At 49.0% G+C, this 27918-nt stretch overlaps 1 protein-coding gene across 1 annotated transcript; it reads right to left on the bottom strand.

Moving 5' to 3' along the window:
• Window positions 1-407: 407 nt before the first annotated feature.
• EFCAB12 (EF-hand calcium binding domain 12) lies at window positions 408-27918 on the bottom strand. The gene is made up of 9 exons (XM_045385663.3): window positions 27722-27918; window positions 20975-21411; window positions 17576-17761; window positions 14675-14831; window positions 10615-10811; window positions 7766-7979; window positions 3345-3498; window positions 1609-1665; window positions 408-937 (listed from the first exon to the last, which is right to left on the bottom strand). Exons 1-9 carry the CDS (start codon window positions 27768-27770, stop codon window positions 679-681), a joined length of 1710 nt encoding a protein of 569 aa, XP_045241598.2. The 5' UTR covers window positions 27771-27918; the 3' UTR covers window positions 408-678.

Raw genomic sequence — 27918 nt, 5'->3', positions numbered from 1 at the left:
GTGAGATGGGATGTGGAGCAGGGAAGCACACTGCTAATGGCAGCCTGCATGATGCGTGTCATGAAAGAAAAGGTCTTGATCGGTTCAAGTGGGTTCATTGACTGGGAGGGTTCATGAACCAGACAGCCTGCCTTCAGTTTCCAAAGACCCAAGAGATTTGGAAGCAGTAACCTGATGGCTCAGTCTTTGTGGGGTACGGGACATGCTGCCACCTCACTTCACAGAGGAGAGCACAGGGGTACCCACACTGCTTCCCTGTGGGCACTGGGGTCCCAGGACAAGAGGCTGAAGGTGGCCTGCAGTCATCCCTGGAATAGCCCAGGGAATATGCCTGTATTCCCCCAGGCTCAAGTTTTCCCCCCTGGCCACAGCTCCTGAGCAAGAAATCACATTAGCTGGGTCACAGGTGACGTGAGAAAAACTCCAACCTGCTTTATTTAGAAAGGGCAGAGGTCAGGGGAGGGAAATAGTCAAAAACTGTATGTCCTTTCTTAGACACATCTACCCTCTGAGACACTGGACACTTGGAGTCTAGAGGGAACTGGGCCCCGGCTACCCCTCTTTGAAAGAATTTCTTTAGTCTGACTCTTTGACACTCCTCTTGTGTCTGGGCTCTGGGCCGCTGGCTGCACCGGCTCCTGGCCCAGGAAGGCTGGGCCCGGCAACACCTGGCGCGCTCTAGTTGATGTAGTACACCTTGGCGGCATCATAATAGGCGCGGGTCATGTAGTTCTTGTTCCTAAGGGGCCACCAGTGGTCAGGGTGGTAGGTGGCTGGGTAGACATGGGGCTGGTGTTGAACACAACTGAAGAGCGCCAGGCTCCGGTCTGTGGCCACAGTGGGCAAGTAGAGCTGCAGCTTATCCAGAAGGTGACCCGGCCAGAAGGAATTGGGGTGGGTTTGCTGCAGACTGCTGGACCTCCTCACCTTCAGCTTCCTGGAGAACAAGAAGACACAGGGATGGTTGTCATGGCAGACAGGCCAGGGCTGAGGCTTCATCGCAGAGCCCACTAACTGTGACCAAAGCGGAGATTTAGCCCGTGCCAAGCACTTCAGCACCTCAGTCCTCCCCACAGTTCCATATGGTCAGCGCTGTTATCCTGTCGACCTCACCTGTGAGGACCCAGAGGCCTGGAGAGGCCGTTGTACCCTGAGCAAGTGGCCAAGTGCAGGCTTCACTCCCTGTCCAACGCCTCTAAAACTCAAAGCCTTAAGCGCCACCATCTGTTATCTGGAGGCATTTTAATGTGGTGTTTGGAGTACGGCCCCTGGAGCCGCCCTAGCTGGGTTCAGATCCGCACTCCACCACTTCATAGATGTGTGACTCTGAGCATGATATTTGCCCTTTCTGTTGCCTCAGTTTCCTCCTGTGTAAAATGAATATGCTTAGTGTCACTTCATAGGGCTGTTGGGAGGATTTGAGTGAGTGGACACATGGAAAGCCCCAGAGTGATGCCTCCTGGCCCTCTCTGTGTTGTGTTACTGCCTCTCAGGCCAGGGCACCGAGCCCCAGCTGTTGTGCCAGGAGCGCAGAGTCCCAGTTGTCTCAGGTGAAGCTGCGCCTCCTCCCACCTTCCTTCCTTGTGGAGTTAGATGATTGCCACAGACCTGGTAAATTCCTCAAACTCCTTAAAGTGCATTTTCTTGCTTTTCTTTGGTGGTTTCCTAGTGGAGAAGAGAGAGGCATTTTGTGAGGAGAGTGGAAATCCAGGCCAATGGGGCTTTAGGGAGTAGGTCAGGGGCCGCAGGGGTGGGCCCGTTTCTAAGTCTCAAACCAGAGCTCTGAAAGAAAAATGTCTTCCACCTGAGGTGGACCCTGACTCTGTGCCTTCATGCTCCAGGGGAACACAGTGGGCTTGGGTCAGCTGGACCTAGTCTCAGAATCCAGCCAGGTGACCTGGGCAAGTCATGTCCCCTTTCTTATCCTTCGTTTTCTCATGGTCCAGAATAGAGACCTCTCAGGGTAGTTATGAGGAAGGCTCAGCAAGTCACTGCCGAATCCTGAGTCCTTTTGGGGTCCCTGGCTCCCACTCCTCACTCCAGAGCTTAACCCAGCCCTGAGGACGAAGACGGTGAAATCTAACCCCCTCCCCCTCCAACCCAGAGCCTGACAGATATCACTAATGGTTCACAACACTCTTTCCCACCCAGCCTCCATCTGACCTCGAAATCTTTCATAACCCTAAGAAGCAAGATACAGTCAATGTCTCTCCTTGAGGTAAGAGAACTCTCTTTATCCTTTATTAGCTATGGCCTACCTAAGGACGGACCAAAATCTCCTTCCTGGGTTCCCAGTCACTTCCTGGGCCACCCGGGGCCGGAAGGAAGTCACAGCCCATGTCATGGCCAGGACCCACCTGCAGGCCTGGGCCTACTCCTTCACTTGAAGATGCCCCAACCAGAGCAAGGTAAAACAATAACAATCATTGATTGAGTGCTGTCACTGCTAAGATGTTGACGCTCTTTCTTATCTGATCCTCATAGTGTATGGTAGGAGCTACTAGGCCCCTTTACACATGAAGATGCTGAGGCTCAGAGAAGTGCCTTGTCCATTTAACCGGAGGCCTGTCTGATCTCTACAGGGCCCCGCTGTGTCCCACTGCAGGCATTCTGGCCACACACCCAGTGGGCAGCTGGCAGGGGTCTAGGGGCAGGGGCAGGTTCAGGCCCCTCCCACCTCCTGTTGTCCAGCCAGCTGGGCTCTCCTCCGCCCATGCTGCGCCCTCCCTCTGCGGGGATGCAGTCACCCACTGATGCTGCCCATGGGCTGTCACCTGCTGCTTGACTCAAATCTGGGTAGCTTAGGCTTTGGAGTGCCAAAGGAGGCTGTTTTCTTAGAGAAGACTCAGGTTGGTCTCTCGAAAGGGCTGGGAGCAGGTCCCAGGGAAACATTCCTTTCTCCTCCTAGGAGCTGCAAGCCCACCTCTTGCCAGAGAAGGGATGTGTCCGCTGCAAGGGGGCAGGGCAGAGAAAGGGCGGCCCCCTGTTCTCTGCAGGGCCCTGACACCTGGCTGGGGATTTGTGAAGGCCCTCACTCCAACCATGTTCTCTAAGAAGGCTCTCTTTTTCATCTTTTCCAGAAACCTTGCGATTGTGCAGGACTGGGGTCAGGAGGGTAGCTGTATGGGAGCTGAGGCCAGCAGGCCGTGATCCTGAGACACACGCCAAGGGTGACCCGGGACTGGTCAGTCTGCATTGAGCAGTCAGGTTGGGGGATGCTGCCCTAGGATGCAGACACAAGCACAGCATGGCGTCCCAGGTATGCCAGCCTCCAGCCCCTGCACTGAAAGGACAGCAATGGGGCAGGAGGCCAAGGCAGGGGGAAAGAGGGTCCGAAACTTAGCTTGTCAGTCCTCTTAGACTTGCTGGGGCCCTGGGACCGGAGCAGAGCCAGATTCGGAGAAAAGACCTTCCAGTCAGAGTAGTAGCCTCCTGGCTGCCGGATGGGGCGCACTTTGTCCATCTGGAAAATGATCTTGTCTCCTGGGTACAGCAAGGCTGTGGACAGCAAGAGAAGCATCTGTAGCCATCAATCCAGACCGCCCATCCCTCCCTGAGCCTCTGGGGTCAGATGAGGTGTTTTTTGTTTTTGTTTTGTTTTGTTAATTCACATTTTTAAGACATTTTCTTCTTATCTATATAGTAACTTTTTGTTGTTGAATAGTTGTAGATTCACTGGAAGTTGCAAAAATAATGCAGAGGGGTCCTTTGAACCACTGCCCCAGTGGTGACGTGCATATAGCTGTAGTGTGATGCCAGGAAAGGGGCCTTGGGACAATATGGCTCAGGGGACTACAGATGAGGAGGGCTTGTTTATAACCAGGTCAACAAAGCCCCGAAGGCCTGGGTGCAACGAGGTCTGAGCTGTCCCAGGAGGCAGGAGGATTTGACCAAGAGTTGACGAGGTTAACTTAGACCTATTTTCTGTTTTGTTTTGTTTTTCTGAGGCAAGGTCTCACTCTGTCACCCAGGCTAAAGTACAAATCATGGCTCACTGCAGCCTCAACTTCCTGGGCTAAAGCGACCCTCCTACCTTAGCCTCCTGAGTAGCCAGGGCCACAGGCATGCACCACCATGCCTGGCTGATTTCTTAAATTTTTAGTAGAGATGGGGTCTTGCTATGTTACCTAGGCAGGTCTGGAACTCCTGGGCTCAAGCCATCCTACCTACCCCGGCCTCCCAAACTGCTGGGATTACAGGCATGAGCCACTGTGCCTGGCCCACTTAGATTTGTTTGGTGGCAGTTTTCTCCTTGTCTTGAATTAATCTCATGGAGATCCTTGGTAGAGTTTTCTCAGATGTGCTGAATATAAAAAATACTGAGCCAGGGTCTCCACCTTCTGCAGCTATTGAGCCGTGCTTGTCTTAAGATGGTAACACATGAAAGCTCATGTTCTAGAAAAAGTGATGGAAGTTACACTCCAGCTAGTTAATGTTGGCTATTTGGGGGTTGGGAAGGGGCTGTGGAGGTGAGAAAGAAGGAGAGGGAAGGGGGAGATATGTAACATTAATATTTTCAAAAGGTACACATGATTTTTTAAAGTATGATTTAAAAATGAGTTATATAAATAATTTTCTATAAATGGAAAAGAAAAAGAGATTTGTGAAAGGATGGTCACTAAAAGGTTCACAAGGGCCAAGTCAGGCTGGTGGAATTTAGATTTTTATGTTTTCAAAAAATTCAAATGAGCAAGTATTATCACCAAAACCAGGGTGGAAAGCCAATAAAGTTATATTCACAGGGGAGGGGGAGACCTTGTTTAGAATTCTGGCTCCTGAGCTTGAGGCCTGGAGTCTGAGCCACCAAGGTCTAGTCTAGAACACAGAGCTGGAAGTCCTGATATTTGAGCCTCTCTGCCTACAGGAGATCAGGCCTCTGTCATAAAGATACCCAATAGCCAGTGGCCAAGACAGTGGTCAGAGATGGATTTGGGCCTAGTCCTACCCACAGGATGCTCCTGTGTGCCCGTGAACATGAGATCCTGCAGAGAGGTGAAGCTCACTCATGTAGGAACCCAGCAGCTAGCAAAAGCCAGGGGTGGATGCAGTGGCTCACTCCTGTAATCCCAGTACTTTGGGAGGCTGAGGTGGGAAGATCGCTTGAGCCCAGGAGTTTGAGATCAGCCTGGGCAATAAAGCAAGATCCCATCTCTCAAAAAAATAAAATAAAATAAAGGGTGGGGGGAGCTTGATGTTCTGGTGGGGACGGACAAAGGAGGCACACAGGGGAAGACCTAACCCAGAGAAGCGGTCCGGGGCACATGGCAAGCCGGCCTGCATTTCAGAAGACAGAGCTGCAGCTCCACCACTGCGTAAGACCATGGCGTAAATAATCCGAAAAGGTGAGGCTCCCCAAGGAAGGAAGAAGGAGGGATGTTTTGGTGAAAAGTCAGCATCCAGAGCTGTAGGATCTCCTTCTGTCTCTGCCCTCCCAGCCCAGGCAGCACGCGTAGGAGACAACGACCACTGAAGTTGCTTGCCTGTGTTCCTGAGAGCCTCTGACCACATTCTCCTGTATACACTTGTTATGGGCCAAATTGTGTCTCCCTAAAATTCATATGTTGTAATTCTAATCCTTATACCTTAGAATGTGATGTGTGTGTGCATGTGTGTGTGTATGAGAGAGAGACAGAAAGGGTCTCGCTCTGTCGTCTAGGCTGGAGTGCAGTGGTGTGATCTCGGCTTACTGCAACTTTGACCTCCCGGGCTCAACCGATCCTCCTACCTCAGCCTCCTGAGTAGCTGAGATTACAGGCACATGCCACCATGCCTGATGAATGTTTGTATTTTTTGCAGAGATGGAGTTTTGCCATGTTGCCCAGGCTGTTCTCGAACTCCTGGGCTCAAGCAATCCACCCACCTTGGCCTCCCAAAGTGCTGGGATTATAGGCGCGAGCCACTTCACCTTGCTAGAATGTGACCATTGAGGGGGGAAAAAGAAAAAAGGATGTGACTTCATTTGGAGATTTTGGTTTTTTTTTTTTTTTTTTTTTTTTTTTTTTTTTTTTTTTTTTTTTTTTTTTTCCAGACAGGGTCTGGCTCTGTCACTCAGGCTGGAGTACAGTGGTATGATCATAGCTCACTACAGCCTTGAACTCCTGGGATCAAGCTATCCTTCCACCTTGGTCTCCCAAAGTACTGGGATTATTGGGGTGAACCACTGTGCCCAGCCTGGAGATAAAGTATTGAAGGAGATGATCAAGCTAAAACGAGGCTGTCCATGGGTGGGTCCTAATCCAATTTGACTGGTGTCCTTATAAGAGAAAATGTGGACACACAAGAGAGACACCAGGTGTGCATGTGCGGAGAAAAAACTGTGTGGAGGCAGCAAGGAGGCAGCCATCTGCCAGCCAAGGAGAGAGGCCTTGGAAATCAGCCCTGCTGGCACCTCGATCTGGGACCTCCAGCCTCCGGAATGGTGAAAAATAAATTCCTGTTGTGGAAGCAGCCCAGTCCACAGACTGGTATTTTGTTATGGGAGCCCTAGCAAACTAATCTAAGAAGACCCAAGGCCCTATAAATTCAGCACTTGTTTCCCTCCCTCTTGGGAAAAAGACGGTAATAATCAATTGTGACTGTAAAGTCTAGTTCTCACTTAAGTCACACAATTGCCTGTGTGGCGTGTTCCTTTCTCAGAAAGCTACATTTCCCAGTATGGCCAAAGTTCCTTCCTAGGCAGAGGTCCCGAGGAGAAAACCTCTGCCCCCAAGTGCAGCTTGCTCCTTCATGTTTTTAAAGCACAGTGAAGATCCTGCCCATTAAATTTATACACTCACCAGGCTGGGCGTGGTGGCTCATGCCTGTCATCCCAGCACTTTGGGAGGCCAAGGCAGGTGAATCACCTGAGGTCAGGAGTTCAAGACCGGCCTGGCCAACATGGTGAAACCCTGTCTCTACTAAAAATACAAAAATTAGCTGTGCATGGTGGTGCACACCTGTAATCCCAGCTACTCAGGAGGCCAAGGCAGGAGAATTGCTTGAACCCAGGAGGTGGAGGTTGCAGTGAGCTGAGATCGCACCACTACACTCCAGTCTGGGTGACAGAGAAGACTCCATTTTAAAACAAAACAAAACAAATTTATACATTCACCAATTCACGAGTTTGGAATGCAGGCATTGCTAAATTGACATGTTGGGGCTGGGCCCTTCTTCACTCCCACATATTAGAAGTGCTCACCCCTCAGAGACACAGTGGGCTCAGACCAGCTTGGATGTATGAAAACGCATACTCCACCCAAGCAGAGGGTAGAAGCAGTGTGGAAATCTCAGGGCTTCAGCAGGTCCTGTCTCCAGGTGCATTTGTACCCCGCTGCTTGTTGCAGAAGAACCAAGCAACAGCCTGGCCTAGAGAAAGGCTTTGTTTCGATAGCAGTTATCATTTCTATCAAATCTCCCTCTTGACTATTACAACTCTTCCTTTATGTTCAACCTCAGGGCTTTCTCACTCAGAACTCCTGTCCTTGGGGCTTTCTACTCTAGGATGAGCTTTTGGTTCACCAAGCTCAGGGTTCCAGAATCCAGACCTCCAATCTCAGTTGTGGAACCCAGACCTCCAGGCCTTGTGTTCTGGAAATCCCATCTAGCAGCAAAACAGACTGGGCTCCTCCTCTTCTCCTCCACGCCCCCACTCTGCCTTATTCCCAGTGTCACCACCAGAGACTATAGTGGCTTGAATGGCTGCATGGGTGCCTTGGGTGGCATCACCCTCGCCCCGGCTCTGGGGTTCCCTTGGCATCTTCCTAGGGCCAGCCACCGAGGCCCTTACCTTTCATGAGGATGTCCTCCGTCAGCGGGAGGCCATAGGACTCACAGAGCTTCCAGCATTGCAGGTAGACGAGAAAGTTGTGCCTGCGGGTCGAGTCAATGAGCTCCCTCATATCCCCGTGGATGGTGGACGGGAGGCAGTGCTCATCAAAGTGCCGATTCCCACAGCGCACCAGGCGGCACTGCTCCGTGTACTGGATGGAGGGGATCATGAGCTGCGAAGGAAGCAGAAAGAGGCTTGTCATTCTCTTGCCTGTATCCCTCCTCCTGGCCAGAAGAAGGTACACGCAGTGCCTCATCGACCTCTCCCCTGCGAGGTCCCCACGAGGGGTGATGGCAACCAATGTCCAGTGGGGCTGCAGTTCCGGTTCTGAAGTCAGTGAAGACTTCAGGTTTGGAAGCTCAGGTTCTGAAGTCACAGCCCTGTTGATGGGTGTGCAGGTGTGCACACATGATTGTGTAATATATACAGTAAAACACAGTACACATGCCCTAGAGGTGTCCTATTGAAAAATGACATTCACAAGGCCACAAGGTGGCTCACACCTGTAATCCCAGCACTTTGGGAGGCCGAGGCAGGAGGATAACTTGAGCCCAGGAGTCCGAGATCAGTCTGGGCAATGTGGCAAAACCCTGTTTCTACAAGCAAAAAGTAGCTGGGCATGGTGGCACACGCCTGTAGTCCCAGCTTCTCAGGAGGCTGAGGTGGAAGGATGGCTTGAGCCTAGGAAGTTGAGGCTTCTGTGAGCCAAGATCAAGTCACTCCAGCCTGGGCACTACAGTGAGACTGTCTCAAAAACAGAAAAGAAGAGGCCGGGCGCGGTGGCTCAAGCCTGTAATCCCAGCACTTTGGGAGGCAGAGGCGGGCGGATCACAAGGTCAGGAGATCGAGACCACAGTGAAACCCCGTCTCTACTAAAAATACAAAAAAAATTAGCCGGGCGCGGTGGCGGGCGCCTGTAGTCCTAGCTACTCAGGAGGCTGAGGCAGGAGAATGGCGTGAACCCAGGAGGCGGAGCTTGCAGTGAGCCGAGATCGCGCCACTGCACTCCAGCCTGGGCAACAGCGTGAGACTCCGTCTCAAAAAAAAAAAAAAGAAAAGAAGAGAAGAGGAGAAAAGAGAAGAAAAGAAAAGTGACATTTGAGTGTTTGGCTGCATGGGAATTTAAATTAGGAGCAACCATCTGTAACCTTGAGGTGAAAGCCACGAGCTAAGATAGGAGGAGGCTGGCGGAGCAGGTAGCTGCTTTTGTTGGCTGCCACCACCTTGTTTTTTAACAAGGAAAAAAAAAAAAACCTATCTTTTAAAGCTTCTAACACCAGAATCAGCAAAGACCAGCCCATGGGCCGCCCACCAGCTGTTTTTATAAATAAAATTTTGTTGGAGCACAGCCACACTCATTTGTTAAGGTGCTGTCTGTGGCTGCTTTCCTGCTGCAATAGCAGAGCTGAGTAGTTGCGACAGCCAACATATGGCTCACCAGGCCTAAAATGTTTACTATCTGGCCCTTTACAGGGGAACTTTGCCGGTCCCTGCTCAAACATTTTGGGTTTTCTTGTCAAGCAACTGAATCAAATCTTAGTAGATATAGCACTTAGCAATATCTGCCATTTTATTATAGGTACAAATACAAATATTGTAGGTATAACTACAAATGTGTATTTTTAATTTTTTATATACGTATATTTGTATTAATTAATTAATTTTTTTTTTTTTTTTTTTTAGAGACATGGTCTCACTTTGTAGCCTGGGCTGGGGTGCATTGTGCAATGATAGCTCACTGCGGCCTTGACCTCCCAGGTTCAAGCCATCCTCTGGCCTCAGCCTCTTCAGTAGGTGGAGCCACAGGCACACGCCACCATGCTGGCTAATTTTTTAAAAACTTTTTGCAGAGACGGGGCCTTGCTATATTGCCCAGGTTGGTCTCAAACTCCTGGCCTCCAGTGATCCTCCTACTTTGGCCTCCCAAAGTGCTAGGATTACAGGCGTGAGCCACTGCACCTGGCCTGTATATACTTTTTTTTTTTTTTGAGACACGATCTTGCTCTTTCCCTTAGGCTGGAGTGCAGTGGTACGATCTTAGCTTACTGCAGTCTCAACCTTCTGGGCTCAGGCAATCCTCTCACCTCAGCCTCTTGAGTAGCTGGGACCACAGGCACATGCCATCACACTAGGCTAACTTTTTAATTTTTTTGTAGAGACAGGATCTCCCTATGTTGCCTAGGATGGCCTCGAACTCCTGGGCTCAAGCAGTCCTCTCAGTACCTTGGCCTCTCAAAGTGCGGGGCTTACAGGTGCAAGACACCACTCCAAGCCTATATTATATATGAATATTTATATGTAGTATTGTATTGATGTTGTCTGCCTCCCTTACTAGACTGTCAGCTTCCTAGAGGCAGGGACTGTTAGGCTTACTACAACGCCCAGAAGAGTGCCTGGCACATGGTAGGCTCTCAACAAATGTTTACTGGACAAGCTAATTCATGCAATCAATCCTTCCTTCATTTGCCATGTATTTCTGGAGAGTCTACCCAGGGCCAGGCCCTGTGCCAGCTGCCTGGATTCCAGCTGTGATGAAAATGCAGGCCCGGTCTCAGGATGAAAAGTCATAATTAAAGAATGGGGGGGGGGACGTGATACTTTCAGAAACAGGATCTTACTACATTTTCACAAAAACTCAGGAGGCAGGTATTCTTATTTTACAGGTGAGGGACGTGAAGAAGGGGTGGTTGTAGAGGTGAAGACCCCCCTCCCCAGGGTTCTGCAGCCAGCGGGTGATGCTACTGCAGTGATCTGAACCCCAGCTGCTCATCCCCAAGCCGCATGCCCTCCTTAGGCTGGCGAGGTACCTTGTGCTGTCGCTGCCGCTCGCGGTACCGCTTGCCTACTTCCTCCATCTCCTCCAGGGTCATGGGCCGCGCCTCCATCTGTGTGTCGACTGCAGGCACCGTCAGCAGGTCCACTTTGGGGAGCTGTGGGGCTGCATCCACCTCCTGCTTCTTGAGCGGACCCTTCAGGGAATCTCTGTGCTTAACCAAGATATAACCTAGAGTCGGAGGGAAAAGATGAAGGAAGGAGGGACTAAGAAGGTGCCGAGCCACGGAACCTGCCAAGCAGTTATCCAGTGTCACCCAGCAGGCATCAGGCCAACCCTCTGCTCCCTTCCCACACATCTGGGCAGTGCCCACCTGAGCTGTACCTTAGATGTGGCCCTCCTCTCCATCTCCATTAATGGCGTCCCTTACCGCACCAACCCCAGCCCTCTGGCTGCCATTCTTGTCCTGTCACCCTGTCTCACCAAGCAGCAAATAGGATCTTTAAAAAATATAGAGTATGGCCAGGTGCGGTGGCTCACGTCTGTAATCCCAGCACTTTGGGAGGCTGAGGAGGGTGGATCATGAGGTCAGGAGATCGAGACCATCCTGGGTAACATTGTGAAACCCCATCTCTACTAAAAATACAAAAAATTAGCCAGGCGTGGTGGCACGTGCCTGTAGTCCCAGCTACTCTGGAGGCTGAAGCAGGGGAATTACTTGAACCCAGGACCTGGATGTTGCAGTGAGCTGAGATCACGCCACTACACTCCAGCCTGGGTGACAGAGCCGGACTCCGTCTCAAAAATAAACAAGCAAACAAAAATATAGAGCAGGGCACTCTGGGAGGCCGAGGCAAGTGGATCAGCTGAGGTCAGTAGTTTGAGACCAGCCTGACCAATATGGTGAAACCCCGTCTCTACTAAAAATACAAAAATTAGCCGGGTGCAGTGGCATGTGCCTGTAATCCTAACTACTCAGGAGGCTGAGACAGGAGAATTGCTTGAACATGGGAGGTGGAAGTTGCAGTGAGAAGAGATCACACCACTGCACTCTAGCCTGGACGACAGAGCAAGACTCCGTCCCAAAAATATATAAATATATACATATATAGAGCAGGGTGCAGTGGCACGCCTGTGGTTCCAGATACTCAGGAGGCTGAGGTGGGAGGATTGCTTATGCCCAGGAATTCGAGGCTGCAGTAAGCTATGATCACACCTGTGAATAGCCACTTCACTCCAGCCTGGGCAACATAAGGAGATCCCGCTGCATGGGTCTCCTTATGTTGGATATGTGTGGGTGGATGGATGGATAGATAGATAGATAGATAGATAGATAGATAGATAGATAGACAGACGAGATCGCCTCATTCCCTTGGCTTCCCACAGCACTTAGACCAAAACCCAGAGTCCTTTCCCTGGGCTACAAGGCCCTGCTGCACCGTCTGGCCTCAGCTGCCTTCCCACCTGGTCCATGGCGTACAATTCACCCTTCATCCATTCCACCTAGCCACCTTCATCACCTTCTGTCTCTTGCAAGCTTTCCTACCCCAGGGCCTCTGCCTTCACAGTTCTATCTGCCTAGATTGCACTTCCCCCAAGACTAATTCCTGTCATTCACTCAGATGTCGGCTCCAATGTCTGCTTCTCAGAGAGGCCTTCCCTGACCACCAGCCCTTTAGGTGCAAGCTCATCGAAAGCTGGCGCTTTGGCTGGCCCACTGCTGTGTTCCCGGTTTCTAGAAGGGGCACACAGTAGTTGCTCAACAAAGATTCTAATGAATGAAAGAATCCCATTGTCCCTGCCCTGGTTCAGACCTTCATTGTCTCAAGCTGAAATAATATCCTAACCTTACCACCTTCTATTGAGGCTGTGAACAAGTGGCTCAGCCTCTCTGAGCTCCAGCTTCCTCCTCGTAAAGCAGGAATAGCAATTGTGACCTCTGCGGACATGAAGGATAAACTGAGATCATTCTGCAAGAATGAAGACGAGCTACTGCAAGAAGAACTACTGGAAGAAGGCACCCCTGCCAAGACACTCAAACTCTTGCCTCTTTAGACAAAGTGAGAGACACCCTGACAGAGCAGGAGCACCGTCACCAGGGACAAACACCACCACTTTAAGTTTCAGCTCCCTTTCTAGCCTCATGTATTTCAAGGAAATCACTTCTCTTCTAACTATGAGCAGCCAGAAACAGCAGACGGTAAAACACAGATAAGACAGCTTGGGCACAGAGGGAGGTGGGGGAAAGTCTATTGGGTGACTGCCAAACTTCACCCTCATACAATGGGCCCCAGTAAAACAGTGGGCCTTAATAAGCACATTCCTTTCCCTTCAGGTGCACTAAGATAGGGAAGCTAAAAGCAGACTTGGGGGATATGCCTGCAGCTGCAGAAAGATGGAAACAGACACACAACTCTCCCTCCCAGATAAGCCCAACAAAGAGACACAGAAGCAGTCCACACCTCTGATAAACTCTCCCACACTGAATCTTTAAAAACTCTTAGTCTGTAAGAGAGTGTGGCTCTGACCTAACTCAGCCAGCAGCCCCTCTCAGGTTTGTTTTCTCTGAAATAAACCTGTACTTGACTATTGAGCCACCTTTCATGTTTCTTTCCTCTTTCTTTAATTCTTACACACCCCAGTCTACCCATCTTACCCACTGTTGCCCACCAGGGCAAAAGAACTCAGTGATGATGCCAAAATAGCACCATGAGAGCAAATGTCTGCTGTTTGGCTTTGTGTTTACTTACTGGGAAGTAACAGGCCCCAAAATATCTCTGCTGCAAATATGCATCACAGCACACTGTGGTCATTCAAATGACTTGCAGCCAGCTACACAGATAGCGATGAGCTTGGTAATTTATAATAAAAAGGCACAAAGAGTATCAGAGGGAAAGCAGCCCAACTCGAGGCAACCTTAAAAATGTGCTGGACATAAAGGAGATTACTACTGTTGGGGTGGTGATACATGCAGGAGGCGACTGTTGGGGTGCTAAGGTTCCCTGAGCTCTGACAGAGGCAGAGACCCTGCTTGGGAGGTGATGGTTTCTCTGCAGGGCAGCTAGTTGAGACTGGACATTGAAAATCTCCCAGAGGACTGAGGAATGGATGCTCTGAGCTGCCTGCTGTTCCCAAATGAGCCACTCCAGTGAAGATGCTGAGTAACTCCACTTGGTGTGACCGTAAACTCGAATGGCCTCACCCCGGATCTTTAGCATTGTTAGGAAACCCCTCCACTGCCTCCTCCAGGGCTCCTGTGTGACTCAGGGAGGACAAGGACGCTCCAAACATGCATGAGATTAAATTCCTGCCAACCTGGTGGACGGGAACAGAGCAAGATTTGTTTCATTTAGAAAAACAAAGCTGTGGCTATGTTTGGGAAGGGTGCTGGAATGGGTGGGTGGTTGTAATTGTTCTTTTTTGTTTGTTTACTACAAGAATGGTACTAAGATATAAAGAAATATTATACAATGCACCTTTGTGTTGTAGAGTAAATTAATAGCCAGAGCTTTAGCAAGTCCATTTCTAATTTGCCTCTGTGCCTTGTCTGGGCAGATGTGGCCCCACAAGTGTATTGCTTGGCAGATGGAACTTGAGCCATGCACAACCTTTACAACTGTTCACAGCAACCCTGCTATACTACCCCTGATAGCAGAATACCAAAATATACTTTCCAGTAACCTGTAAACGTGCTAATTCTGGTTCTGAACAAGAATTTTATCAATAAGGTATGGATTAATAGTGAGGAGGCCTTGGACCCACATACACATAAATGTCTCTGGAAAGGCTTGCCATTTGGGTCAGTTCTCAGCCTCTCAGGTGGGCTCTGGTGGGCTGAGTATCCTCCGCTAAGAACAAGGGCAGGGACTCATTTGTCTTTGAATGGACACAGTGGTAGCTGGGCACTCAAGGGAATATCTACTCCTTACTTAATCTCTGGGCCTGAAAATTTCCAGAGGCTTGGCCAAACCACAGTCAGCCCAAACTGGGGAACACACTGAGGAAGTGAGTTTGGAGGAGAGGCCAAGGCTTCCTGCACCATGCTCGCTCCCAGGACGGGGAGGTGGAGGCACAGGACAGGGAGGGGTACGCACGCTTCCTTGCAGTGGCCAGGCTGCTCCTTTGCTGAGCCATAGACCACTGCTTGTAGGTATTGGCCAGGATGTCCATGGTGATGGTGTTGTGCTTCCCAAGAGAGCTGAGGTAGATCACTATATCCTCCACCTCCTGGTTCTTCAGAGGGACTCCGACCTGAGGAGACAGAGGCCTTGAGACTAGCAGGCTCCCATCTAAACATCCTGCCCTGATGGCCAAGGCCTTACCAGCCTCCTCAGATCCCCATCCTGCTTCCAGTTTCATCCTCAACCACTCACTACTATACCCAAGGTCCCTGCTGCAGGAGCTCAGAGCCCGTTCCTGGTCCTTTCTTACCTTTGCCTTTGCTCAGGCAGTTCCTCTTCTCTGCCTGAAAAACTCCCATCCCTCCTTCAAAGTCCAGTCCAGATGTCACCATCTTTATAGAGTGGGTTACTTCTTCCTCTAGGGTCCCACCCCACTTCCTACCAGTCTCAATGGCAGCATCTACCATCCTGGATATGAAGCATGATTTCACATATGGATCATCCCTGTCTACAAGTAACACATAAATCTCCCTTAATTCCTGGAAAATGGGATCAAGAATACTATACACCTCACTCTTTTAAGGACAATGAGCAACTCTGGAAGTGTATAATGCTTGCCAGCAACATTGGATATTCAAGAAGAAAAGTTGTAAAGGAAATATGATTTTGTTCTTCAGTTTCTTTAGACAATAGTCATTGTTCACTGAACTTTACTCAAATTCCTGGCCTCAAGTGATCCTCCTGCCTCGGCCTCCCAAAGTGCTAGGTAAACAGGCGTAAGCCACTGCGCCTAGCCTTGAACGTTCCTTAAGTAAGATCAGAACTCTCCTGGTGCTGGCCGGGCGTGGTGGCTCATGCTTGTAATCCCAGCACTTTAGGAGGCCAAGGCGGGTGGAATGCCTGAGGTCAGGAGTTCGAGATAAGACTGGCCAGCATAGTGAAGCCCCATCTCTACTAAAAACACAAAATTAGCCAGGCATGGTGGCATATGCCTATAATCCCAGTACCCGGGAGGCTGAGGCAAGAGAATCCCTTGAACCAGGGAGAGGGAGTTTGCAGTGACCCAAGACTGCACCATTGCACTCCAGCCTGGGCGACAAGAACGAAGCTCCGTCTCAAAAGAAAAAAAAAAAAAAGAACTCTCCTGGTGCTAAAGAATGTAATTATTTAACCTTTGGGTTATGGAGATTAAATACCATTATCTTTAAATGCTTTGAAATGTTGTTGAGATAATTACATGTCATAAAACATGTGTGAGAAAACTGGTAATAATTTAAAGCCACAAAAGACATCACAGTCAACTTCTTAAAGTTGTTTAAGGTATTTGTTGTTGTTGTTTGGATTTCTTTTAAGTCAGGATCTTGCTCTGTCACCCAGTCTGGAGTGTAGTGTTGTGATCATAGCTCACTGCAGCCTCTAACTCCTGGGCTCAAGTGATCCTCCCATCTGACCCTCCCATGTAGCTGGGACTACAGGTGTGTGCAACCACACTGGGCTAAGCTTTTTAATTTTTTGTAGAGATGGGGGTCTCACTATGTTACTTAGGCTGATCTCAAGCTCTTGGCCTCGAGTAATCTTTTGACTTTGGCCTTCCAAACTGTTGGGGGATTACAGGCATGAGCCATCATGCCAGGGTAAAGTATCTTGCATTCAAAATATATAAAAACTTAATTCATCTAGACTAGGGTTAGCAAGCTTTTTCTGTAAAAAGTCAGATAGGGCCAGGTGTAGTGGCTCACACCTGTAATTCTAGCACTTTGGGAGGCTGAGGCAGGTGGATCACAAGGTCAAGAGATCGAGACAATCCTGGCCAACATGGTGAAACTCCTTCTCTACTAAAAATACAAAAATTAGCTGGGCGTGGTGGTGCATGCCTATAGTCCCAGCTACTCGGGAGTCTGAGGCAGGAAAGCCACTTGAACCCAGGAGGCGGAGGTTGCAGTGAGCCAAGATTGCGCCACTGCACTCCAGCCTGGTGACAGAGTGAGATTGCGTCTCATAAAACAAACAAACAAACAAACAAAAAACTCAGTAAATATTTTAGATTTGGCTAGCTATACAGTGTGTCATACTGTTCAACTGTGCCATTGTAGCATGAAAGCAGCCACAGACAATTCAAGGATGAATGAGTGTGACTGTGTTCCAATAAAACTTTATTTAAAAAAACAGGAAGCAGGCTGGACTTGTCTTGTGAGCCACAGTTTGCAGACCTCTGCTAGGCCGATAAAATTTTCCATGATGATGGAAATGTTCCACATCTGTGCAGTCCAGTAGAGGAGCCACTTGCCACATGTGACTACTGAGCACTCAAAATGTGTAGCTGGTGTGATAGACAGACTGGATTTTTAAATTTATAATTGATTTACATTAATAAAAAGCCAGTGAAAGTAAAAGTGTGGTCCATGAACCAGTACTGCAGGCAACACCAGGAGCTCATTAGAAATACAGCATCTTTTGATGACCCACAGATGTACTGGGTCAGAAGCTGCATTTTGACAGGACCCCCATGGAATTTATATGCCAGTAAAGTTGGAGACACTCTACCAGCTTTCTCTGATCTCAGTTTTGGGGTCTGCTGTGCAAGACAGGGATTCCCCAAGGTAGCTGGCTGGTTATGAGGTTGACTCTGCAGACTTTCCACTCAGGTGGGGGCTTTCAATGTCAGACTGGTGTGGGGAGGAGATTTTAAGGATCTGATTTGGCCACAAGTTAATCCATATTTTCCAATCTGGCTTTATAAGTAATAAGGCGGACAGTTTGCACTCCTTATGTCTACTTCTCAGTTGAACCAGAACCCAGCAGGGGGCGGCAAAGAGGGAGTACATGGACATCCTGCCCACTTAGGCCCATCCAGAGAAAGCAGGTGGCACTTACTGCCTTTACAGCCGTGATGAACTCCTCCCTGGTGATTCTCTGGTTCTCACCCTGGCCCACCTTGTGAAATATCTCCAGGATCTTGATCTTGCGGCTATGCAGGTAGGAGTACATGACTGACAGGGCAGGGGGCTTGGGCAGCTGGAGCTGGGGCACCATCTGGCGGGAGAGCCGGGGGCCTTTTTTCTGGAAGAGGTGAGAGGATAGGGCAGAGGAGAGAGTTGAAGGGAGACGGGCCAGTGGGATGCAGTCACCAGAGTTAGGGAGTAAGGAGAGGCCGAGCGACTCTAAATAGCAAGATAGAGTACAAAGGGCACTGGATTCAGGGCAACTGTGTTTGGCCACAAAATGCCTGGGAGACTTTGCTTCTCTGAGCCTTGGTTTTCTCATCTGAAAAACACAAGGCTTGGAAAATATAGGAACTAAAATTTCATTCTTATCTACATCTCTCCTGTCAAACCAGGCAGTATCTGTAATCCCACTGGTCTAGTCTCTCAGTGTACCAAAACCCATACCCTTCCCTGGAACCAGGTGGAGATCCCCCACCCCCTCCACCAGCCTTTGCATCTGCTATAGGCCTCTTGCCTGGAAAAGTTTTCTCTTTCTCTATCTGTCCAAATACTCCTCCTCCTCCAATTCCAGGTGAAAGGGCATATTTTGTAATGATGATAATCTTCTACCTTGGTGCAACACTGGACAGTTTACAAAGGGCCTTCCCATTCCCTAGGGTATTGTTCCTCTGTGCTCCTCCCGGGGTGCTTACTATAATAGAGACCCACTTATATTAATGGCCTGTAGCAAACTGTAGAGCCATTAATCCAATGTGGCTGCCTCCCCGACTAACATGTGAACACCTTGTGCTATGGCTTAATGTTTGTCCCCTCCAAAACACATGTTTAAACTTAAGGTGAGTTTTGTTAAGCCACTTGGCACATGTGACTATTGAGCACTCCAAATGTGGCTGGTGTGATTGAGGGACTGGATTTTTAAATTTATAATTAATTTACATTATTAAATAGCTAGTGAAAGTAAAAGTGTGGTCCGTGGACCAGTACCACAGGCATCACCAGAAGGTCGTTAGAAACGCAGCATCTTTTGATGACCGCAGGTGGGCTGGGTCAGAAGTAACTTAATACTGTTATTAACATAATGGTATTAAGAGGTGGGGTCTTGGCTGGGTGCGGTGGCTCAAGCCTGCAATCCCAGCACTTTGGGAGGCCGAGGCGGGCGGATCACGAGGTCAGGAGATCAAGACCATCCTGGCTAACACGGTGAAACCCCGTCTCTAAATACAAAAAACTAGCCGGACGTGGTGGCAGGCACCTGTAGTCCCAGCTACTCGGGAGGCTGAGGCAGAAGAAAGGCGTGAACCCAGGGGCGGAGCTTGCAGTGAGCCGAGATCACACCACTGCACTCCAGCCTGGGCGACAGAGCGAGACTCCTTCTCAAAAAAAAAAAAAAAAAAAAGAGAGGGGGCCTTTAAGAGGTGATTGGGTCATGAGGGGTCTGCTGTCATGAATCCATTAATTCATGTATGGATTAATGGATTAATGGGTTATGGATTAATTGGTTATCATGGAAGTGGGTTCGTTATCATGAGTGGGATCTGCTAGAAAAGCCAGTTTGGCTCTCTTTCGTGTACCCCCTCACCCTGAGATGCCTTCCACCATGTTAGGATGCAGCACGAGGCCCTACCTAGAGGCCGGCCAGTCAAGCCTTCAGATGACTGTGGCCCAGGCCAATATCCTGACTGCAACCTCATGAGGACTTTCAGCCTCCAGGACTGTGAGCCAAAAAAATCTCTTTTCTTTATAAATTACCCAGTATCAGGTCTTCTGTGATAGCAAGAGAAGTCATGCTAAGACACCTTGAAGGCAAGACCATTTCTTATTTACAGTGTATCCCCATCTCCCACCCTAGGAAGATAGGCAGTAATTATTTGCTGAAGGAATAAACGATCCTATGAATGAGGTACGAGGTACTACCTAATTCACAATAAGGAATCAGGCTTAGAGATGTCAAGGGTTTTCCCAATGCCATACAGCCAGTAAGCAGTACACCTGCATTTCTAACCCGTCTAGTTCTTATTCTTAAACCCTATGCTGCTGGCAGAAGAGGGTGTGTTAGACCCACGAAATTAGGATTTTGGCTATAGTAACAGCAAGGACTGGCCCTGAAGCTTCTGGGTCAACCAACCCAATGGACAATCGTGAGATTACAATAATAATACAGATGGAAAACATGCTTGAGTGCTATGTGTCCAATAGCGTCCTAGGCACCTTATATAAATGAATCCATTTAGACATCATAGTGACCCCAGGAGGTAGGAACAATGGTTATCTCTATTTTATGGATGAGAAAACTGAGACCCAAATCATACAGCTAGGAAGTAGCAGAGCTATGTTTAAACCCAACTTATCTGACCTTTTATTCCAAGGAAATGTCACAGAGAGAGAAGGAGTTGGTAGTGCCCTTATCACTTACTATCACTGTATGTTTGGACAAATGTTGGCCTCACTGAGCTTCTATTTCCACATTTGTAAAAGGGGATCCTCCTTTTCCTCCCAACCTCACAATCGTCATCCTCACAATAGCCTTGTGAGCACCTGCGTGCTACATGGAACCCTCAGCAAACATGTGTCATGAACAAATGAATGAACAATGGGTATTTTACAAATACCCCATAAGATGGACTGCCAGGAATGATCCCTTCTGGGGTGATTTTAAGGTATGTCCACAAATTATTCTGCTTCTCTCATTTCTAAGATGGAGTCTTCTTTCCTTCTTGAGCATGGGCTGTACTCAGGGACTCACTTCTGACAAAGAGAATGTGGTGGAAGTGATAGTGTGAAACTTCTGAAACTGAGGCCTTCGGAAACTAGGTCCTAAAGAGCATTGCAGCCTCTGTCTTTCTCTCTTTTTTGGACCCTTCACTCTGGGGGATGCCAGCAGCCATACTGTGAGGACACTCAAGCAGCCCTATGGAGAGGTCCATGTGGGGAGGAACTGAGACCTCCTGCCAATAGCCACATGAGTGAGCCAGCTTGGAAGCAGATCCTTTTGCCCCAGTCAAGCCTTCAGACGACTGAGGCCCAGGCCAACATCCTGACTGCAACCTCATGAGACACTCTGAGCCAGAGCGACCCAGCAAAGCTACTCTCCAATTCCTGACTCTAGAAACTGTGTGTGATCATAAATATTTGCTGCTTTCAGTCATTTGGGGGTGTTTGTTATGCAGCAATAGATAACTAGATAACTAATACACCTCCCTCTCAAGACTTCCGTTTGCTCCTCTGTGAAATGGGGTGAACTATCCCTATCCAGCCTAAGCCAAGGGAATAAAATGATGATGCATCCCTAAACTCTTGGTTTGTTCATCTGGCAAATGGGGCTGCTCACCCTGGTGGTCCTGGTAGTTGCCTGGGAGGCATTTGTCTGGGCACTCTGCTCCTCGTGGATCATGTGTAAGACCTTGGCCTCTGAAGGCGTGATGCTGGGCTTGTTCTCCAGCCACCTCTTTACATCACCAAAGGACTCCAGCTCCTGCCGCAGCTTCGCCCTCCGGCTCAGCCAGGTCTTCCTGTCCTCTGGCTGCTCTTGGATATCTTTAGCTTCCAGAGCTTTGAAGCTGGGGATGGGCTCTGGGGGAGCCTGAGGTTGGGATGCAGGATTAATGGGTGTCTGATCTTCCTTGCGAGGCACCATGATGATTCGCCGGCGGGTCTGAGGCAGGCGGAAGTCCTTCTGCTTGAACTGCTTGAAGCAGTGGGCAATGACCAGTTCAGGATCAAAGACGGCGGCATTTTCATCGATGGAAGTCTTAGATGGGCAGAGTCCTTGGGGTAAGAGAGTTAAAAGGTGAGTTTCTTTCTGGAAGAGGATTAAAAGGAGCCAGGAAGGAAAAACACTTTTGCCCCAGGCTGGGCGTCAGGGGCCCTGGATTCCAGGACAGGTTTTATCATTGTCTTGCTGTAATGATAAGGATAATTTCATCTAATGTGACTGGGCATTCCCAACAGCAGGCAGCAAGCTAAGGGCTCTATATGCTTTCTCTTATTTCATCTTCTCCACACCCAGCCCCCAACACTCCCACTGGCAATCAGAATGAACTTTTAAAGATGCCAGTCTGATCTTGTGTGATCATCTAAGGCAGCACAGTATTAAGAGCAGAGGCTTTGGGGCCAGAACGCTCTTCGGTCTGAGTCCTGGTCCTGCCACCTACTGGCTGCATGATCTTGAGCAAACCACTTAACTTCTCTGTCTCAACCTCTTCATTGGTAAAATGGGCATAATGAAGGTAACCTATTTTATTGGATGGGAGTGATATTAAAATCAGTCAATCTATTAGAGTTGCTTTGTATATAATATATCTGCTATTATTGGTATATACTCACCATTCACTCATTTTGAAGCCCTTCCGTGACTTTTGATAGCCCTTAAAATGAAGTCCCGTGCCCCTCTTCTGTCAACCTGTCCCCCTAGTCCCTTGCCTCTCTTTCCTTACTATGTCCTGGACACCTGGGCTTCTCTCTGTTTGCTGAGTGGTCCAAGCTTCATCCTGACTAGGGGTTGGTATGTGCTCCTCCCTCTAGCAGGAGTGCTCCCTCCCCATCCACACCCTGGGTACTCTTCCTCATCCTCCAGGCCACATCTTTGCATCACAACCTGCACTTTCCTTCAGACCACTTATCACGACTGGGTACATCAAGGGCTGAAAACTGGTGGCCCTCATGCTGAATGAGGGTTGAGGTCTTGTTTTGTTTAACACCTTGCTTGATATTTTTCAATCTGAGTTACTTTGGGCTGAGGCACTGCCCTCTCCAGCTTGCCACACACTCCCCCATTCCTTATTGTCTCGCAGGCAGCTCATTTTCTTTATTAAATCCTTGGTTTGGGCAGCAATTTGCTTTGAGACCCCCGGTGTAATTACTTGGTTGATGTTTATTTTTTCTAGTACACTATGAGTTCTGTGAAGACTACAACCCTATCTCTCTTGTTCCCGACTGGAGCCCTGACACCTCCACAGTGTCTACATATAATGGGAACTCAGTACATATTTGGTGAGTGACAAATGGACAGACCTACGATGCTGGTACTATGATTATGCCCATTTTGCAGATAAGGACATTGAGACCTAGAGAGGCCCAAGGTCACTCAGTTGATTAGTAGCAGAGCTGAGACATGAACTTCAGTTTGTCTGGCCCCAGAGCTCAGCTCTTAGCTGTTACTTGATATTACCCAGGGCTGTCACCCAATCCTTCTGAGTCTCAAGTATTTCACTTCTGAAACGGTATAAACTCTGCTCTATCTACCTCTTGAAGTTGTTATGAAGATCAAATGAGATAACAGTTTGAAAGTGTTCTAAAAAATCAGAAGGGGCCAGGCATAGTAGCTTATGCCTGTAATCCAAGCACTTTGGGAGGCTGAGGTGGGAGGATTACTTGAGCCCAGGAGTTCAAGACCAGCCTGGGCAACATAGTGAGACCTCATCTGTACAAAAAACTTAAAAACTAGCCGGGCATGGTGGTGCACGCCTGTAGTCGCAGCTCCTCAGGAGGCTGAGGTGGGAGGATCACTTGAGCCTGGGAGGTAAAGGCTACAGTGAGCTGAGATAACCTCCATTGTACTCCAGCCTGGGCAACAGAGACCTTTTTTCAAAAAAATAAAATATCAGAAGGGATATAACAATCTTATTGGAAATACTGTCAGTTATTTTCCTCCTAAAACCCAAACTCCCTTGCTTAAAACCTGTCCATGGCTCCCAACTGCCTCTAGAATAAAGTTCAAGCTCCTTAACCTGGCCCCATCTGGCCCTCTCGCCCCTGCCAGTCTCTCCGATTTCTCTGGCTCCTTCTGTCTTCCCTTGCATTTGTATCCAAACAGATCTGCTCCACTAACACACACACAAGCCATGCTGTTTCCTCCCCATGACACGCTCTTCTCCCTCCCTGCTTTACTTGTTGATCCCTGACTCACCCTTTGAGACTTAGCTCAGGCATCCCGGCCCCTTGAAACCCTCCCACTCCCCCTCTCATGGGTCCTCTGGGTCCCACAGCCCCCATACTTAGTCCCATCATAAGCATTTACCATATTTTTCTGAAATGAAGCTATTTTCTGCATCTTTCTTTCCCAACAGTCTGTGAGTTTCTCAGTGACAAGGACTGTGTCTTAGTTCCCCTGTGTCCTCGGTGCCCAGCCTGGCCCAAAGTGGACATTCAGTACATTTGTTAAGTGTCTTTACAAGGCCTATGTGTTCCTTTCATAGTCAGCACATAATAAAAGTAAACATCATGGTATGGTTTCCATCTGTGTCCTTGCCCAAATTTCGTGTCAAATTATAATCCCCACTGTTGGAGGAGAGGCCTAGTGGGAGGTGATTGGATCATAGGAGAAGACTTCCCCCTTGCTGTTCTCGTGAGAGCGAGTGCTCACAAGATCTGGTTGTTCAAAAGCGTAGCACCTCCCCCTGCTCTCTCTTCCTCCTTCTTGGGTTGTGTAAGATGTGCCTGTCTTTGCCTTCCGCCATGATTGTTAAGTTTCCTGAGGCCTCCCCAGCCATGCTTCCTGTACAGCCTGAGGAATTGTGAGTCAATTAAACCTCATTTCTTTATAAATTACCTAGTCTCAGGTAGTTATTTATAGCAGTGCTAGAACAGACTATTACACATCAATAAGGATGGAAGTGAGCACTTCTAACAACACATGTATCATTACTTTGACCACAAGAAAGTCCATTCTCAAAAGGGGATGACTGAGAATGTCATCACTCATCAAACCAGTATTTATTGAGAATCCCCCAGGGCTTGGTGCTGTACCAGGTGCAGATTAAACTAGGCTGAGCACCTACCATGGTTCACCTGATCCCAGTCCACCCAACGGAACAAGGTGGGGCACCCAGAGGGTAACAAGATGTTCTCTGTTGGGGGAGAAATGCTGATTGTGGAACCTGGGAGGGCATCAAGGAAGAAGTGTCTCTGATGTGGACCTTCAAGAATAGTCTGGCTTCATGGGGTGGAGGGGCAGGGATGGGGAAAGGTCAGGAGTGGGATTTGGGGATTTTTGGGTCACCAGACAGTTCCACATGTTGGAAGCACACTGTGTGTAAAGGAGGAGGTTAGTGGGAAATAAGGTTGGCATCATCTCAAATGCCAGGCTAAGAGATTGAAACTTTACCCTGCAGACCACAGCAACACAAAACCTGCTCCCCACAGGTCTTGCTGCTCCCATTTGGGTCCTCCCTATACTCCCAATCCATGTTCTGCCCTCAGCTAGGAGAGCCTTACAAATGTAAATTCACAGTCTGTCCCTCCCCAATTTGAAACCATTCAATGGCTTCTTAGTGCTCTTTGAATAAATACCCGCCTCCTTCTGTGGCCTACAAAGCTGCCTTCACTGGCCCTGCTCCTCACTCTTCCCTTGTCACCTCCCAGACCCCACCCCTCACTCATGTGGTCCCAGCTGCTGTCCTCCTTTCTGTTATCTGAGGTGCCTGGTTCTTTCCTGGCTCTGGGTTTTCAGTTTTTGCATTTGCTGTGCCCTCTGAAGAGCACTGCATTTCCCAGGGTTTTCCCTGGCTGAGTCCTTCTCCTCACATAGTTCTAAACCTGCACCAGCCCCTGACCCCACTTTCCAAGGGTGCCTGCCAACCACACCCTCCTCAGGGAGCTTCATTCTAGTGCTCTTTGGAGTCCTGTGTCCATTGACAGAAAGGGAAGTGGGCTCTTATAATAAAAGAGGCTGTCATTATGTAGTTATGGGTAGAGACTATGTGACAATGTTCCTAGGAGACTGGCGAGGAAAGCTCTCATATGCCAACTAGTTCAATCACCTGCCCAGGTCAAGGACGCTTTCCTCAATGTCACTGGCAGACTTTGCCTCCGTTTATACACCTCCAGTGACGTGGAACTTTCTACTTAACATGGCGGACGCTAAACTCTGACTGCTAGAAAATACCTCCTTATATTGACCCAGAATTTGTTTCCCTGGACTTTCTATCCCTTGGTTCTAGTCCTCCCCATGGATGTCCCAGAAAACACATTTGTCCTCTCTTTTCTCGGACAGCCTATAGGTGTCTGGAAACAATTCCACTCTTTCTTGAAATTCTCCCTGCTCTTGGCTTGATTCAATCTCTTGCTATGTCCAATTCTACCTCTCTGGCTACCATTTTTGGGCCCCTCTTTTCCTGTACTCTTTAAAGGTTATTGCTTCCAGGCTTATACCCAAGCTCTCTTCTCTTTTCAAATAATCCCTTCCACTCTCATGTTTCTATGACCTTCTTTATGCTGGGGACATCCATACCAATATTTTTGACTTGGAATTAGCTCCAAGTTTATACCTGCAGTTGTTCCTAAAACATCTCCACTTGGATGGCTTACAGGGATCTTTTTTTATTATTTATTTTTAATTGAGACAGGGTCTTGCTCTGTTGCCCAAGCTAGAGTACAGTGGTTCAATCATAGCTCACTGTAACCTTGAACTCCTAGGCTCAGATGATCCTCCCAGTTCAGCTTCCTGAGTAGCTGGGACTACAGGTGCATGCCATTAAGCCTGGCTAACTTTTTTTTTTTTTTTTTGATATGGAGTCTCACTCTGTCACCCAGGCTGGAGTGCAGTGGCACGCTATCGGCTCACTGCAAGCTTCCCCTCCCCGGTTCACACCATTCTCCTGTCTCAGCCTCCTGAGTAGCTGGGACTGCAGGTGCCCGCCATGACGCCTGGCTAATTTTTTGTATTTTTAGTAGAGATGGGGTTTCACCGTGTTAGCCAGAATGGTCTCAATCTCCTGACCTCGTGATCCACCCGCCTTGGCCTCCCAAAGTGCTGGGATTACAGGCGTGAGCCACCACACCAGGCCTGGCTAACTTTTAAAAATGATTTTGTAGAGATGGGATCTCACTATGTTGCCCAGGCTATTCTCAAACTTCTGGGCTCAAGCAATTCTCCTACCTCAGCTTCCCATAGTGCTGGGATTACAGGCGGGATATACTGTGTCTAGCCACTGACAAGGATCTTAAACTCAACCAAGACTGGATTTGTCTTCGTGCCCCTGCCCCCACTAACTGGGTCCTCTGAATACGTTCTCTATCTCTGTGGAAGACACCTCCATCTACCAGGTCCCCCAGCTGCCAACTTGAGCACCATCTTTATTTGCCCCTTCTATGTTTCCTGACCAACCAGTCCCCAAGTCCCTGTAGTTACCTCTAGCCTGGGCCTTCTCCCTCACCTCCCAGCATCTTTAGCTTGAGCATTTGACCAGAGCCCTGACCTGTGTGCCTGGGAAAGGTGGTCAGCCTCTCTGGCTCGCCCTGTTTCTCCACTGGGCATTAATGTGTTCACTGCTGGAGAAGGGGCATGGAGAAGACCTTCAGTCTTCAAGCTTTACAGCCCCAGCTCTCATCTTCCCACACCAACATTCTGAGTCTGCCAACTCAGTCTCAGGTCTTTTCTGACTGCTCCCATTCCTGTCCTGCCACTCCCAGTGGCCTCTCCATCTCCTGGCTTGCAGGATCTTTTATGATCTTGTCCCTTCTGACCTCTCTCACCTCATTTCCAGAGACACCAGACTTCTTGGGCCATGCTGTTTCTTTGCCCGAAATGCTTTTTCCTTCCCCTTTTGGCTTGGAGAACTCCCTTTTATCCTTTAAGCTCAAGTGTAAAGATATTTTCCAAAAGCTTGGAACTGTTGCTCCCCATCCCATACTCTCAGCACACCTTTTACTCGTGGGTGTCATCCCTGGGCCCGGCATTCACCCCTTCTTATTCTGTAATTATCAATTTATCTCTGTCTTTTACCCATGAAGCTGCATTGCTTTGCCAAGAACTTGGTCCCCAGCACATTACTGCCAAAACCTTGAAGACTGACGTCTTCTCCGTGCCTTTCCTCCAGTACTGAATACATTAATGTCCTACAGAGAAACAGGGTGAGCTGGAGGGCTCCCGTCAATATGGGTCGGGCCTCTGGTGCCTCCAACTAGGCTCAGGTGGAAATCTCAGAAATGTACATGACCTGCCCCCGACTCCATGGCAACCCTTCACCCAGAGGGGTCGGCACAATGAGATCTGTGGCTGAGTTTTTGCCGTCACCCCACTTCCACGCGTCCTTAGGGCGCTGAGCCCTCCCTGCAGACGCCACTTCCCGGGACTTACCCAGCAGCGACAAGAACAGACTGTGGTACGCTTCATAGTCGTCGTCCATGGTCGTGGTGCTGGGAGGGGGTGCTGAAGGGCGTGTATGAATGTGTGTAGATGTGGGCTTGCTTGCGTACGGGTGCCGGGGTATCAGATAAACAGTAACTCCAAGTCGTGCGAAAGGCGCTCAGCTGGGACAGCCGGAGCAACCTGTT

This window comes from Macaca fascicularis, chromosome 2 (assembly GCF_037993035.2).
Source record: "Macaca fascicularis isolate 582-1 chromosome 2, T2T-MFA8v1.1".
NCBI lineage: Eukaryota > Metazoa > Chordata > Mammalia > Primates > Cercopithecidae > Macaca > Macaca fascicularis.
Note: the sequence above shows the minus strand (reverse complement) of the source record. Positions and strands in the feature narration are given on the sequence as shown.

Excerpts from the sequence above, each read along its gene's own strand:
- EFCAB12 (XM_045385663.3), bottom strand. The coding sequence starts at position 27,770 with ATGGACGACGACTATGAAGCGTACCACAGTCTGTTCTTGTCGCTGCTG. Across the intron at positions 7,980-10,614 it reads AGCGGCAGCGACAGCACAAG|CTCATGATCCCCTCCATCCA; the intron begins GTACCTCGCCAG and ends CTTCCTTCGCAG. Across the intron at positions 938-1,608 it reads GAGTTTGAGGAATTTACCAG|GAAGCTGAAGGTGAGGAGGT; the intron begins GTCTGTGGCAAT and ends CTTGTTCTCCAG.